Source organism: Electrophorus electricus, chromosome 1 (assembly GCF_013358815.1).
Source record: "Electrophorus electricus isolate fEleEle1 chromosome 1, fEleEle1.pri, whole genome shotgun sequence".
Lineage (NCBI taxonomy): Eukaryota > Metazoa > Chordata > Actinopteri > Gymnotiformes > Gymnotidae > Electrophorus > Electrophorus electricus.
The window spans coordinates 5,658,369-5,673,699 of NC_049535.1; the positions used below are offsets into that span (position 1 = coordinate 5,658,369).

Below are 15,331 nucleotides of genomic sequence, written 5' to 3' on the forward strand. Positions count from 1 at the left end.
AATGACCACATTTAAAATAATTTTATTAGTCTTTAACACTAAACTATAACACTGACAAGTTCATTTCAGTGAGTAATAATAAAATAAAAAACAAACATTCATCTCTAAATACTCTACCTTTTAGTGGCCACATTTAAAAGCCACAGTAAACAGTTCAGAGAAAACCACTGCGTAGATGCCCAGCTAAGTGTGTAATCGCCAAGGTTCCCTACAGATCAGCTTTGAACTTCCTGACCTGATCATGCCTGAAATGAGGTTTTGTTAGGACCCAGGGCACTTAAATAGCACTGACTAAATGCTAATGGAGTATTTATCAGCAAACAAATTGTAGCCCTTTATTTCACACTCCACTCAACAGGGTACAAAACAAATGCATCACTCTCTTCAGCTCACTCATCTGTAAAGACGGATACAACTGGTGTCATGATCAACTCCTTTTCTTTTTTTTTTTTATAGCCCTCTCTTTGCACGGTGTCACTAATATTCAGCAGTGAATTGGCAGCACATCAGCTGTCAGAACCAGTTTGCTAGAGTGCTTCACTTGTCCAGAGCAGTGGCCCAGACATCATCTGCCGGAGGGTCTGGAAAAACCCAGCCCTGCGGAACTGAGGTGCCCTCAGGATGATCTTCGGGAACCAGGAATTGATCCCACTCTCTCCTGTGAAGAGATGAAAGTGGAGGAAATTAAATTTCCGATGAAAAATATATGGTATTTGAAGAGATAGTGTTGAATCTTGGCAGATTCTTAGACAAAAGAAGGTGAATTCAGGGCACAAGTGAAATGCTCATCATAAGAACGTTAAAACGACGGGTTCTTTACCTTATCTGGATAAGGGACGGCAGAGAGTGCTCCGCTTGTGTGTAGTATTCGTAGAAAGGTTGAAGCGGATGATCAGGAGGCAGTTCAGCTGTTGGGCATATAAGAACCATGCACATATAAGCACCATATAAGAACCATGCACATATAAGCACCATATAAGAACCATGCAATCCACACAAGCATGAACAAAACTACCCAACCACCCACACCCTGTCCTCGGTGACCCAAAGGCACACTTGGATCCCTGCTTTCGCCTTTACAAAACCTTCCGTACAGGAAGCCAATACATCAATAACCATACTCCGGTGGTTAGAAGTACCATTCAGAAGTTCAGACCCAGGCGATTAGGTTCAGGCTTCAAGCAATCACAGCCTACCCAAGCTCCTCTGTGTGATGCCGGAATGACACGAAGCTGTCTGTTACCTCCAAACAGCATGGCGTCTATCTCCAGTTTCCTGAGCAGGAGTCTTTCCTTCTCTTTCTTCAACCGCTTTTCCCGCTCCCGTCGCCGCTCCTCCTCCTGCTCGCCCTCCAGCATCACCCGCAGAGCTTTCTCCTCGGCCCCGTATATAGCCGTGCGTTTCCGGATCAGACCCCTCAGCCGCTCCACGTGCCGCTCGAACACTTCGTCACACTCCTTCTCCGGGAACATACCTTCCAAGGAAAACACCACATCAAAGTTGAGCGCTAAAATAATAGTAAATTATCTTCTAATTACAGTTTCATTTAGGAACCACTTAAATTACATTATGGATAACCCAATTAATTAATTAATTAATTCTCTAAGTTAACTAATAAAAAGCATAAACAACACGATACAAACATTTACAGCATTTGTCACATGCTCTTATTCATAGTAACTTACATATTTGAGTACATACTGTATATTTTAGTAGACATTTTATCTTCATTTTGGCTACTGATCAAAGTTTTCAAAGTGAAAATGTTACACTAGCAAAAAACTGGCCTACCAGCTGGAACTGAATTTACCTTACAATATGTTGTTTATTCAGTCCTTATATATTTTAAGCACAGGACATGGATAATTTAAACATAAGTTGACCATAACAAACTATATAAGGTTTGTCATTTCCATCATCAAGCCTCTGCATCAGAGCACTCCTGTCTATATTGGCTGGGTCAGTAGCGCTCTCAATAAACACACAGACTGCTGTTTACCCTTCCTGGCTGCAGCCTCTTTGCGGAGTTTCCTCAGCTTTTCCAAGGCCTTGAGGATGTCCAGCATTCTCTTAGAATCGGCTTGTTTCTTCCTCACCTCTGAGAGAACCGCGTCAGCCGCCAGCTTTAGCTCTCGCTCCTATTATGTAGCGATAGAAACCATGAGCACACCCGACCTATCCGACACATCAGTCCGCTCGGCCTTGGGCATTTTATTCTCGTCTCAGATTTCCAGAATGTGCATAAAAATATGCCCCTAAGATTTCAGATGTAGGTTATATATAGTGAAAAATGTGACATGACCAAACGCTGTATTAATAATTATGCCTGAATTTTCTCAAATTGGAAAATGAAGGTTACCAACTGGTAGAGAGGGTCAGTTTTCAGTTGCCTTTATGGTCTCTGGAATGTAGCAAATGAGCAATGAAACAGCCAGTGTTCTGAATTACATGCAGTCCAGAAGCCAAACACTTGCAAAACTCCGGTCACCGTCGACAACATCTGATAAGTGCATGGGCCTTATCTGATGCCCGTTGTTTAAAGGAAGTGCGCCCTCTTCTGTGTAAATTAAGGAATCGACGCGTAACTCACCCTGTTCTTTTCTTCCAGTTCTTGTATCTGCTTAGACTGGTACTTGTCAATGGCCGCCTCTCTCTCTCTCGCTCTAGCCTCCCGCTCTTGACTCTCCTCCGTTTGCTCAGCTTTCCTTCTACGCATGCGCGCGCGTTTCTTTTTTATCTGTGTCAGTTTTTTCTTGACACGGCCGAAGGATTCTGGATCCCGAAGAGCGGTCAGTCTTTCTTGTAAGCGGTTTTTTAGCTCCATGGCTTTTGAGTACGAGACAGTCCAAGCACTTTCGTTGTCCAAGTTATTTTTTAATGTTTGACAGACCACGGAAAGTTCGGATATCATTTTTACAGTACTATACAACTTCTCTCTGAAGTCAGAGATAGACTGTGTTGAAGCAGTATACGTCTCTACTTCAGGTGTTTTTCCTCTTCTATGCAAAAAACGTTTAATCCACTGTTCGTCTTGCATTCTCTGCCTTGCATCTTCATTGGATATTACTGACGTGTTTTGGCTGTTTTCTTTGTTCTGCGAATTACCCGACCAAGAGCCCTGTAATGGCTGACTTGAAAAACCGCTGGATGACTTGTAGTCTAGACTGAAATTCGGACCGAAGTTGTCCAAATTACTACTCAGCTGAAACCTAGACTGGCACGATGATATCCCAGCATTTAATAAACTGCGACTTTGTGCAAATTGTCCTCTGGAATAGCTGTCACAAATATTCGGCTGATACACTCTACTGGCTGAATGTGGCCAAGACCCCGTCTGATTTTCGTTATGCTCCGCGTGTATGGTTGCCTGGACGGGTCCGTCAGAAGCCGTTGCTCCGTGAATGCGAGGCAGCTGCGACGTTTCAAAGTAACCTGGAGGCGGTCTGCTGTGATCGAAAGGCGGCTGCGGACGATACGGAGGTCCACTAAGTGGCATCGGCTGAAACGGAGGCCAGTGGCTGTGCGGAACTGGTGGAGGATGCTGGTAAACACTCCAAGGCAGCTCAGCTCCCGGGAGAAGAGGGACCGTGCTGGGTGGCATAGGTGGTGGTTGTCCCATAGTTGGCGGTGTTCCCTCTGAATAGTAATACTGCTGTGATGAGTCCATGTCCACGCAATTCTAAAGGAAATCGATGTGTACTGCTGAAGTGTGTTCCCTGCTTTCAAATTTAGCTAGCTGGCTAAGAAATCCGGAGCAACAGCAAACCTTTCCGGTGCAACTTCAAATGGTTTCCCTCTTTAACTTAAGCGTCGTTCGTTGGTTCCTAGCGAGAAGCATCGGCCGTTCCACTAACTTGCCGCTTGAAGTATATATATTTTTTAATAAATCCTGCATCACAAACTAGAGCAGAAACAGCGCATAACTCATAACTTGTCTTTATTTTGTTTAATGTTATTGAATATAAAATGTTAGTCCGCAAGTTAGAAAGCAAAAACTAGTGAGCATATTGCAAGGCCACAATCTGAGGTTTTAAACAAGTAGAATTGTAGAATTCAAAGTGCGGCTAGAGGCATGCTTCCCTGCTCACAGAAAACAAATGGTCGAAACAAAAAAGCAATGGCATTGCATTCTTCCCCAGAAAAACGATTTTATGATCATTGGTACCAAGTCTACCATCTCAGCTTATTCTGACCACTTATTTACTTTCGATGATACTCAAGTCAGTCCCTCAGCAGTTGTTTTAAACCTTGGTGTACTATTGGACCCTTTCTCTCTTTTGACTTACATATTTAATCTCTTATACTGTATTTTCTAATTTCCACAATATTGCTTGACTTCATGCTATGCTTTCCTTTAAAAATACTGAGATCCTGGTGCATGTCTTCTTTACATCTAGGTTAGACTACTGCAACTTTATTCTATGGTTTACCTTTTAAAACTCCTTTCTTCAGTATATTCAAAAATCTGCACTTCAAAAGTCCTGCAATGCCTTGCCCCATCTATCTTTCCAAGCGTCTACTTCATTATGCCACATCTTGCTGTTCCTGGGTTCAGGCTGTTCATTATGGGTGGTAGGTGTTTTAGTATTGCTGCCTCTACCCTCAAACGCTTTACACACATTTGTTCTTGTTACTCTTTCTACCTACAAACCCATCTTAAAACCTCTTTTCTCAAAACACCATTATTTTCTACTTGTTCAATTTTGTTGTTGCAGTTTATAAAGTAGCCTTGGATATGTGAAAGGTGCTATATAAATCTAATTTGTTATTATTGCCAACAGGGAAATCATCATAGAATTGTTTCTCCCCCCATCCTAAAATTGGTTTAAGACAAGCTATCCTGTTCAAAAATTGGAAGATGAGCTCATGGTTCATGTATTTCTATATATACACAGACCAAGGATTTTCCAAATACCTCACCCAAGGTCAACATGAATCTCCTGGACAACAGTTAAAACAATGGGACTGTTTTTAATACACAAAAATTACTTACATAAGGTATGTCACTGACTGTTGCAATTGCACCAGCTATCATGACATACATTTACATAGATCCACAAAATGCAATGCAAAATGATTAATGCTGTACTGTAGGAAAAATGAATCCAAAGGCAATTAGAAAGTGGAATTTTTATTAATCAATACATTTTACAAGCCTAGAAATGACTGGAGATGTCAAGGATCAAGCCAGGCATTTCGGAGCAACAGCGCTGATCTGAGATCACGTCTTTGTGGAAACTTGTTAACTTCTTTAATTATTAAACAATGTTTTTACTTAACTTGTGGAAAATGAAAGCCAAAAACACCCATCTAAAATCTGGGATAATTATTTAAAAAAAAAAACAATTACACCAAAGTGGAAAAATCTGCAATTTTATCTGAAAGGTTTGGGAAATGTACAGGATATATATGCTACTGTACATAGTTTTATATGGACAGGAGGCAGTCGATCTTAGATCCACATTCTGAGAAATCAGATATAAAGGACCCTGGAAAGAGAAAGAGCTGAAACACTTTAAAGTATGTCAATAACTAAAGCACTTGCAGATCACAATTTGGCATGTCATTTATACGTTACAGGTGGGCAAATGAGTCAGAAATTTAAGCCATATAGTTTTACTGTGTAAAATAAACCGCATTACTGAACTAATGCCAGGACTTATTAGATGCCTAGTTGGAAGGTGAGATGACTCTGGCCGTTACACTCACTCCTGCTTGCATGTGTGCATAAGTCTCCAGAATGGGCTCTAAAAATCTGTAAGCATGGGCAACAGAGTAAACCACCATCCCTATAATCCACAAGGTGTTTGTCAGAGATGTTCTTAAATGCATTCAAATGGGGGAACCGTTAAATGCAAAATGGCAGTAAGGCATCATTCCTAATTCAGTTCTTCAAGGACTGGTGAATCAGGTAAATGCCATAGAAGTCTTTAGCTCATCATTCTAAATCAGTCCATTTAAAGATATGCCCATGCACAAAAACAATGCATCTTGAGGTGTAATAGACAGTAATAGGTAACATACAATTATGATGTTTTCCTTGAAAAGTGTTTAACTGACAACTAAGAGCTTTATAAATATAAAGAAACAAAGCACCTCAGTTCATTAAAAGCAAACAATCTGTATTGTAGACTGTGACATGACCAGTGTAACAACATATTTAATTACAATATAATGAGCTGTGCAAGTTTAACATCAAAGAGGAAATTAACCTTTTCTTCTGATCCATTTGGTTAAAAAACAAAACAAAACAAAACAACAGCAGCCAAAGGGCTCATAAAAAAATCAAAACGCCTTGTCCATTTAATAAGGAATAAAGTCATTCTTTTTTGTTGTTGTTTACATTTAATATTAACAGTCATTAACTGGGAGGGGGCATAGTTCATATAGTACATTTGGTTTAAACATGTTTTTCTAAATAAATTTTTCTTTAAGAAAATTCAGACTATAGAATGCTGCCCACTAACTTACAGCCTAGAGACCATCATTTAGGGCTACATAATTTTTATGTGAAGATGGATCCTTGAGAATACTGGCATGTTGAAGAAACACTTACTAATTGGATTGAAATAATGTGTTCGTTCACAGATGAAATAAGACCAGTTTACTTCAGCTGTTTTAATTCTTGGCTGCATCAACCTGCCTGGTCCAGTTCTCTTCCTCTATTCCAGAGTCATACTCCTCCTCCGCTGCATCTTTACTTGGTGCTCTGTAACACACACACACACACACACACACACACACACACACACACACACACACACACACACACACACACACACACACACACACACACACACACACACACACACACACACACACACACACACGTCATATACTAACATTAAATAACTATCAATTAACCATCTGTCATGAAGGCAATAGCTAAGCCTTTACTAAATCAGTGGGGTTGGTGAAAAAACTGTTAAACTAAAAAACAAAAGTGATTAAATGTTATACATTAAATAATTAACCTAAGGTCTGAGAATATTTACTACTACCTTAAACAGTATGATTTAGCAAAAGCCATTATTAGAAAAAGGAAGTTTCCATAGAAAGAGTCTGAACACCTGCCAAGTGACTAAGACTTACGACTAAGACTTTCTACTATCATCACAGTCACATGACTTCACCTGATGTACTGAGGTGCTGCTTTCCCATGCACCACGTCTTGGTTAATCTCTACAGCTGCGATGTCAGAGTGCGGCACTTCAAACATGGGATCCAACAGCAGTTTCTCCTGTCAAAAATCAACATCATAATCATCATCGACTGCACAAGGCCACCAGTGAGGATGCGAACAAGGGTGCCACTGTAAAGGCAAGCACTCACCATTATTGAGCGAAGCCCTCGGGCACCCGTCTTTCGTTCAAGCGCCATTCTGGCAATGGCCCTCAAGGCATCAGGGGTCACAGTAAGATCACACTGAAAGGGCGATCAGAAATCAGGGTAAAGAAGGGGCCGCTTAATGCCTTTTTTTCTGTTAATAAAAAATCCTGTTTCTGTAGCAGGCAATACATTTGAATTGAAAAGCACTGAGGCGTGTGTGTGTCCTGCGTTTCCAACCTTGTCCATGCCGAAGAGGGCCTGGTACTGGGGCACCACTGCATTGCGGGGTTCGGTTAGGATGCGGACGAGCGTATCCTGGTCCAGGCTGTGCAGCGGCACCACGACAGGCAGGCGCCCCACGAATTCAGGGATCATGCCGAACTCGATGAGGTCCCGCGCCTCCACGTGCTTCAGGAGCCGGTCTTTCTCCTCGATCTCGGCAACAGTGTCCACCTCCCCACCCGTAATGTTGGCCACATCGGCTGCAGCTGCAGCCCGTCTGCCTTTTCCAAGATTGGATGGCACGCCAAAGCCCAGGTACTAACAGAGTTGATGTGAATGATGGAGTTAGGGTTATATAAGACAACTGATGATCAGCTTTAGAAAACACCTTATGATGTAAGCTGAGATATTTCCATTTCTTTAAACAGATATGACAAGTAATACTGTTAAAAACATATAACTCATATAACTAAGATCCAAACCTTTTCATTCTTTCTTCTGCTGATAATACGGTCCAGTCCATTAAAAGCACCAGATGCTACAAACAAAATGTTTGTAGTGTCAACTTGTACAGTCTCTCCTCTCAGCTTCCTGGTGTTTTTCTCAGGAACATTTACAATCGTGCCTTCCAGAAGTTTAAGCAAGCCCTGTCAAAATAAAGCAAAAAATACAATTTACTACAGAATGGAGCAAGAAATGTCATTTCCCTTCTCCTTGTTTTTTTGGATTACTCACCTGCTGTACCCCTTCTCCACCCACATCTCTCAACTGATGGATTCCAGGCACACTGCCAATTTTGTCCACTTCATCCAAGAAAACAATGCCTAGGAATGATGCAATAAACAACAGTCCTCTACAGAATACACGCATTTCTTCACAGTTCACCAACAGCAACCTGCATCCTTAGGAAACGTAATAAGGCATAAATATACGAATTCCTCCCCTTTACCCTGCTGAGCTTTCTCGATTACATAGTTGGCATCCTGCAGCAGTTTGGCAATGACTGACTCGATGTCCTCCCCCACGTAGCCAGCCTGCGTGAGCGTGGTGCAGTCACAAATTGCGAAAGGGACGTCCAGGCATTTAGCTAGAGTTTGGGCCAAGAGCGTTTTGCCTGCAATGCAAACGTCATATGCATCAATGCAACTTCTCAATTTCAGCCTAAATCTGGAAACTGGTTCAAGAAGCTTTTTCACTGTCGTTGGGTACAAAGAAAGCAATGAAAACAATGAGTTCAGTCAGACCAGAGCCGGTGGGGCCCAGCAGCACAATGTTGCTTTTCTCCAGCTTGATCTCGGTATGGTTGGAGTCCAGCACCTCCCCACCTCTCCGTTCCTGAGGTGCCTGTTGGTTCACCTGCTGCTGCATGGAGGCTCCTAGGGCATTGCCATGGGGACTGATACCGGCGATCTGCAGCAGCTCTACAATGGTGACAAAACAAAAAGAACACTAGGCAGGACGTATTTATGCATCATCAGATGATTATGCTTCCAGTGCCATTAAGTTTAACAGACGTTGTGTGACGGAGCCCACTTTGTGAAACGAAACCCTTCTCAAGGATAGTTTTAATACCAAGCTATATTTAAGATTAATTCTAGACTAAAAAGGACTTTCAGTGGTGAATCAACCAAACTTGAAACTTGAATCAAGAGTGCTTTTTAAATTCAGGATTAAGATTTAATCCAGTTTCACATCACACTGGTCTTCAGTCACACTAAATTTATTTATTTCTTTATTTTAATTTTTTTCCTTCATCTTAACATGACCAATTTACAACCTCTCTTTATCCCCTAGATTTAAACAGGCAGAAACACCATAGAACTGCAATGTAAGTGGGCAAAGCTGAACTGATTTCGTCACTGTTAACATCTTAGAGTCCATTTATAGACTGGACAGTGAATGTCATTTTGAAACGTTAACAAAATTTATATTACTTCAAAAGTAATTATTTCAATAAATGAAGGGAAATTCAGTGTTCTATGATTCAATGCTTTGTGACCCTTGAACCAGATAGTGATTCACCCAGCAGATTAGAAATGTTAAGGCAGATTGAACAGTCTGGCCTATACCAACGGGTTTACCGCTAAGAGGACAAAAACTGTTGACATTGTATTTCAAAAGAGGGTTGAATGCTGACTGGCATTGTGAGATTTACAGTGATTTTCTGCAGAAAGAAGAACTACTAACAGACATCAATTGAATGGGGGTCAGATGAGTGGCAAGAGGGGAGAAGACTAACAGACTGACATATTACATATTGGCAAAACATAAAAACATGCACTATAATTAATCAAAAGATTTCATACGTTTCCTGAAAAATGTCTCACTAAAATTAGAGCTCTTTCCCCAAATGTCCTTAATAAGAAAATATGACCATTTATAATAAGTCACATGACTAAAATCCAAGGCACAACTTTATTCCATAAATCATGTCTCACTTGTATTCTCCTCAGACCCACAGCACAGAAAAGCCTTATTCCACAGACTGCTTGCATGAAGACCCAATGAGTCAGCAAATGTACAGAACTGACCCAGTCACATGGGCAACAGAATACTTTGGAACCTCCCAGTATTCATTTAGAAACGTGCATCCTTTCCACTGACAATCGTGGAGGGTTGCATAACACAGATAATGCTTCATGAACTGGGAGCCAAAGGAGGTTCTTGGGTACATTCTGGGTTAGCCATTCGTGGCTGGGTGACTGAGGCTAATGGTCTATGAGCGCATTAGTTTCCTACATTCATTTTAACTAATGTAACTGTGGAGAATGCAACCCCTCCACAAACACACGAAAGGATGCCAGACAAACAAATATGAAGAGAGCTTTGGCATTTGTACAACAAAGCAATTAATGAATTAAACCATATTAAAAGAACAGAAAGTGGGGGGATTTGTTTTGCCTGTAGGTCTGGATAGGAAGCATGGTAAAACCTCAAGAATGTTATTGCCACTGATGAAACAACTTACTTGTGAATCTGTACTCGTCCTCCCGACGCCTTAGCTCTAGTTCTACAGAAAAAGCAGATGTACAATAACGTCATTGCCATTAGATCCACAATACATTATTCTGGACAATTTATAGTTTGTTTTTGCAAGAGAAGTTGATTTTTCTTTTTGGAATTGTACAAATGCCAAATTATAATGTCTACTCAAGGGTTTCAATGAATCACATAAAGCATCTGAAGAAATACAATGCAAACAGTCAAGAAAGACATTTTAAGAGAGGAGATGCAATTTGTAGAGATCAATGCAACACAAGACAGCCTAGACAGGTCATGTATCTCCAGCCCTCCTTCTGGAGTTTACTACCCATAGATTTAATTCCAACCCAATGGTGATTCAGAACAATTATGTTTTCATAGCTCTTAAATTGGCTATACCGGGAGTGTTAGATATGGGTTCCAGTTAAACTCGACACGAGTCTCATGGTCTAGGAGCAGGGTTGTTGACCAATGGCCTACAGTCTATTATATCCGTTAACCTTTTTATGGTAATGGTCATAAAAGTGCATAAAATGTAAACGCTGAAAATTAGCTGTTTAATTTCAGGCCATTCCAACTAAACTCCAATATGCAAATGAGAATTGCTGCATACTTACCCAATCAAGTGCTGTTTTCCGTGCTTCACTAACAAGTATTGTAACAATCCTGCTGGATAAACCTCTCAACTCCTAAACAATTATGAACTAATGATGAAGCACAAAATCTCATTTCAGTGGTTGAACACTGAAATGACTTGGTGATTTATCTGACCTTTACTTCAGCTAAATCTTTACCTTTATTTTATGAACATGAACTATCCACATATGTTAATAGCCATAGTAGCTTCATATTCACACAAATAACCGGGACATGCAACCCTTTATGGCCAATCACAGACTTTCTGACACTACATCAAGAGGATATGGAACAAACCTCTGGGTGTCAGGGATGCCGGTTTCTCAACCTCCACCTGTTGCTGTCTAGATCCTGCTGGCATGTTATTGTAAATGCGCTTGTAGTGGTTGTACACTGCCACTGAGAGCACTTTCTTCGCATGATCCTGGCCTACAACATACTTGTCAAGGTAGGCATAGATCTAATAAAAAAATTTGTTTTAAAGACCACCACACACACACACACACACACACACACACACACACACAGGTCTTCAATTATTCTTCTGTCAGAGCAATAAAGCCACACCATTCAGTGATGTGGAAATTAATATTTCATTCAGTTATACTCTCAACAACAAATAAAAGGTAACAGGGACTATTTAGCTTTATGCAAAGGTAACACAGAGGAGCATACACAGGAGTCCACAAACTTTCAATTGCTGAAAGTCACATGCTATTTTTTGCCTCAGGTACTCCCATCAAATAGTGCAAATATCAGAGGAAGATTTTAGTATAAAACACGATGAAATCCAATGATTTCAGTATGAACCATCAAACCTTCTTTGGAGGTGGTGGTGGTTTCTGTTGGAAGGCCAGCTTCACAGCTTCAGCAGCTGATTCAGGATCTTTACTCAGACTCTTCTTAGTGTCCGTTTCCGACAGTACCACGAAAAAGTGATGGCACTTTTCACATTTGACAAATCTTGTTGAGGCTGCCAGAGAGACAAAGCATCATCCATCAGCCGACAGATTTAGAGGCTACAATCATTTTAAGATGGATGCTGCACCAACCAGGCAATGATATGAGGATCATATAACATTGTGCATGGGTAATAAATTACACACAGAGTGAAACAATTTAGACTTCTGCGTAAATGGCTTTTAAAAGGAGATATAGTATTAATCTTCTCCAATTATCCTATTTAACAAACATTTTATTGTACCTCATCTTTAAAACGTTTTTGTTTTTTTTTTTAAATCAGAACGCTATAACAAATCTTCCATTTAACAGGGCAACATTTACATTACTAGACATATAATAGTGCTACAAAGTGAAACTTCTGACTATAGCATAAAGCTTCAGAGTTAGTATTTAAATTTGTGCCAGACTGGTTTACAGACTGCCATAATTATCCAATACAATGTTTGCCATAAATCCCAATTAAAGAACGATGAAGTAGTGCTGAACTGTCTGGGCTGAGAACAAGACTAATTACTGAACGAATAGCACCACTGGGAAAAGCAGCCAGTACTTATACAAGAGGTTTATTATTAGTATCAATGCAGGCTGTCCAGTGTATGGCCAGACATTCCACACTGAGACAGAAGGCCATCTGACCAGGGGATCCAGAAGAAGCTGGATATTGTAGCAAAAGCTAAATACAAATAAGTAGTAGCGTAGCTCAAATGCAGTATATATGATATGATATGATATGATACTGACAGACAAAGGTTTCCACATGTGTGCAGGGATCTCCACATTTGGGGCAGCGAAGCTGATTTCCACCTTTCCCTGAGCTGCCAGAGCTGGATTTTTTGCCACTTCCTTCACTCACAGATTTCTTAGAAGGAAAAGGGAAGAAAACAGCGTACCCTCATGCGTTCTTATTTACAGTTAAATTAAACACCGAACTCATAGTCAGAACATTCGAGTGTCTTAAAAATAAACGGGAAAAGGAACTTTAAAACATTGTTTGCCAAGTACCTTTCCATCTCCATCTTTCATTCCGTCCTTATGTGCTAAATACACGGACGTTTCCGAGAAAGATCTGACAGGGACGTTACGTGTCAGACGAATTTCATGCGCTCGTAGTCCAAACAGAGAGAGAAACTGTACTCTCGGGCCAGAGACTCCTGTTGAAAGAGACGTGTCAATTTAGCAATTATAAGTTAATTAACCTTGATATTGCTTAACATTTAATAAAAGACAAAATCAATAACTTTTTGAATAACTTATTTCGTGTAAGCAAGATAAAATAGTTAGGGTTAGCGTTGGCTAATTAAGTTTACAAAATGAACGTCAAGTTAGAAACGTAACCTATAGTTAGCTAGTTAGGTATAATAGATATAGGCTATGGATAAATTAAAAGGTGAAAAGGTGTTGACTATAACATCACCACCTATAATTAGCTAGCTGGCTAGTTAGCGAACTTAAGCTTTTGTCAAATGGATAAAGAGGCAACCGCGGAGCAATGTAATTTGACATTAATTCCAAACCAGTTATCTTAGCTAACACGTTAACAGATCAAGACAAGTACGTCCACTGAAATCATATTTTAAACGTCTTACTCGCTCAATCAGTAAAACAAGGCTTTCCTTTAGCTAGCTAGTCACCATATTGGACATCAATTTAGAAAACCTGTGCTAAGATAAAAGTTTTACCAAGTAGCCAACTCTGGAAGATCATCATACTTAATCGGCTAGGTTAGCTAACTATATGGCAAACTACCTAACTAATAAAACACATCTTACCTTTGTGCGCTGAATTTATAAATAGTCTCGCTGCCAGTGTGCATGTACAGGACATGTTTTCGTGGCCTAGCTAGCTTTTAGCTAGCTAATTCTTATATATGCAGTTGAATAGAGGTGAACAGCTAGTTAAGTAAATGGTAGATTAATACTAAAATGCCTGCTAACCAACTGTAAAGCATACCATTCCAGTCGTCCGTTAGCTTGCTAAGATAACGTTAGCGTTCAACATACATAAGACGTTAAAATAGCTGACCAGCTATGTTAGCCAGCGTTAGCTGTTAGTATTATCCCAAGTCCACTGGTGGTGTCTGCTGTTGCGAAAAAACTATCAGACGATAGTTTAAGAACTGTCAATGGAGAAATCAAACCCGATAGCAGTTAGGAAACTAACTGCTATCGAATACTACTGGCAAAGCAAAGCTAGCTAGGTAGATAGCAAGCGATCTGGAATTTGAACCAACCAGCAATGAATGTTAAGATTAGCTAGTGGGATGAACATGACGGCGACCAAGAGCTTTTCGCAATGCTATTGGGTTATAGAATGAAGTTCTTAAAGGGACAATGACATTGTTTACCTAGATTATGTTAATACTGTGTTAAGAATATAAATAATCATGTTAATAAAAAAAATTAAATCTCCAGTCAGTCCGACTTTTCTTCTTGGGGGATATTTTACACACACACACACACACACACACACACACACACACACACACACAAAACAACAACAACAACAACAACAAATAAAACAATGTTATAGCTATTACGATAAACTGGACACCAAATAACATATGAATAATAATTACTTAAGCCTTTAATGGTCATGCTTAAGTTATTAATAGTTTGCATTTTGTTTCCAAAGTACATATATGTTACTCAAAAATAGCTTGTAATCAAACTTGTTTTTTAAGTTATAGATATGTACTTTAGAAACAAAACTAGCTACAAAACTTTTCATGTCAGGAAATAACCGTCCACTTAAATCCATCAACAGCGAAAGCAATTTTCAAATGCATCAAAACCTCTTGACTTGGTTGTAGTGTTAGAAGCATTAAATGAAAGACAGAATTACAGATATTACAGTTGTACTATATGACGAAATTCGAAGTTACCTCCGTCTTGTATCATCCAAAATTTTACACATTCCGTCACTTACATGGTTGAAAAATATATTTGTCAACAAATAAAGCAAGGATCTGACGCACTGTTTTATTAATATACAGTGTTTATTACCTACTATTATGCTCTTTGTAGCCTATCGGATCCAAATCACATACTATGCTCTATTTATCCGAGCATTATTCTCACTAACTTCTGAAATATGTACGATTGAAAACAGACCATGAAACTGTTATCTAGATACATTCCATGCAACTGAAACATGCTGAAAAGATACGAAAGGCTCATAAAACAGATAACAGCTGAGCGCA

At 39.8% G+C, this 15,331-nt stretch overlaps 2 protein-coding genes across 3 annotated transcripts; both read right to left on the reverse strand.

Annotated features, from left to right (window-relative positions):
* Positions 1-6: 6 nt before the first annotated feature.
* pdcd7 (programmed cell death 7) lies at positions 7-4,419 on the reverse strand. The gene is made up of 5 exons (XM_027004505.2): positions 2,591-4,419; positions 2,000-2,138; positions 1,244-1,474; positions 821-908; positions 7-658 (listed from the first exon to the last, which is right to left on the reverse strand). The coding sequence occupies exons 1-5, from the start codon at positions 3,665-3,667 to the stop codon at positions 538-540; spliced, it is 1,656 nt and encodes a 551-aa protein (XP_026860306.2). The 5' UTR covers positions 3,668-4,419; the 3' UTR covers positions 7-537.
* Positions 4,420-5,115: 696 nt separating this feature from the next.
* clpxa (caseinolytic mitochondrial matrix peptidase chaperone subunit Xa) lies at positions 5,116-15,302 on the reverse strand. Of its 2 annotated transcripts, none has more exons than XM_027004504.2 (14): positions 15,014-15,302; positions 13,135-13,283; positions 12,874-12,991; positions 11,988-12,142; positions 11,467-11,629; positions 10,520-10,561; positions 8,796-8,972; positions 8,501-8,665; positions 8,287-8,375; positions 8,034-8,198; positions 7,567-7,869; positions 7,333-7,425; positions 7,134-7,240; positions 5,116-6,709 (listed from the first exon to the last, which is right to left on the reverse strand). In XM_027004504.2, the coding sequence occupies exons 1-14, from the start codon at positions 15,027-15,029 to the stop codon at positions 6,619-6,621; spliced, it is 1,833 nt and encodes a 610-aa protein (XP_026860305.2). In that variant the 5' UTR covers positions 15,030-15,302; the 3' UTR covers positions 5,116-6,618. The 2 variants fall into 2 exon arrangements, with proteins under 2 accessions (XP_026860305.2, XP_026860304.2); XM_027004503.2 differs by lacking the exon at positions 15,014-15,302 and adding an exon at positions 13,902-14,434.
* Positions 15,303-15,331: the final 29 nt, after the last annotated feature.

What these genes read in the sequence shown, in the direction of transcription:
- clpxa (XM_027004503.2), bottom strand. Translation starts at nt 13,956, where the DNA reads ATGTCCTGTACATGCACACTGGCAGCGAGACTATTTATAAATTCAGCG. An exon ending in ACATGTGGAAACCTTTGTCT is followed by an intron (nt 12,143 to 12,873) that starts GTCAGTATCATA and finishes TCTCTCTGGCAG; the next exon opens with CCTCAACAAGATTTGTCAAA. An exon ending in CCCTCTTCGGCATGGACAAG is followed by an intron (nt 7,426 to 7,566) that starts GTTGGAAACGCA and finishes TCGCCCTTTCAG; the next exon opens with TGTGATCTTACTGTGACCCC.
- pdcd7 (XM_027004505.2), bottom strand. Translation starts at nt 3,667, where the DNA reads ATGGACTCATCACAGCAGTATTACTATTCAGAGGGAACACCGCCAACT. An exon ending in AACTGGAAGAAAAGAACAGG is followed by an intron (nt 2,139 to 2,590) that starts GTGAGTTACGCG and finishes GCTACATAATAG; the next exon opens with GAGCGAGAGCTAAAGCTGGC. An exon ending in AGACGCCATGCTGTTTGGAG is followed by an intron (nt 909 to 1,243) that starts GTAACAGACAGC and finishes TATGCCCAACAG; the next exon opens with CTGAACTGCCTCCTGATCAT.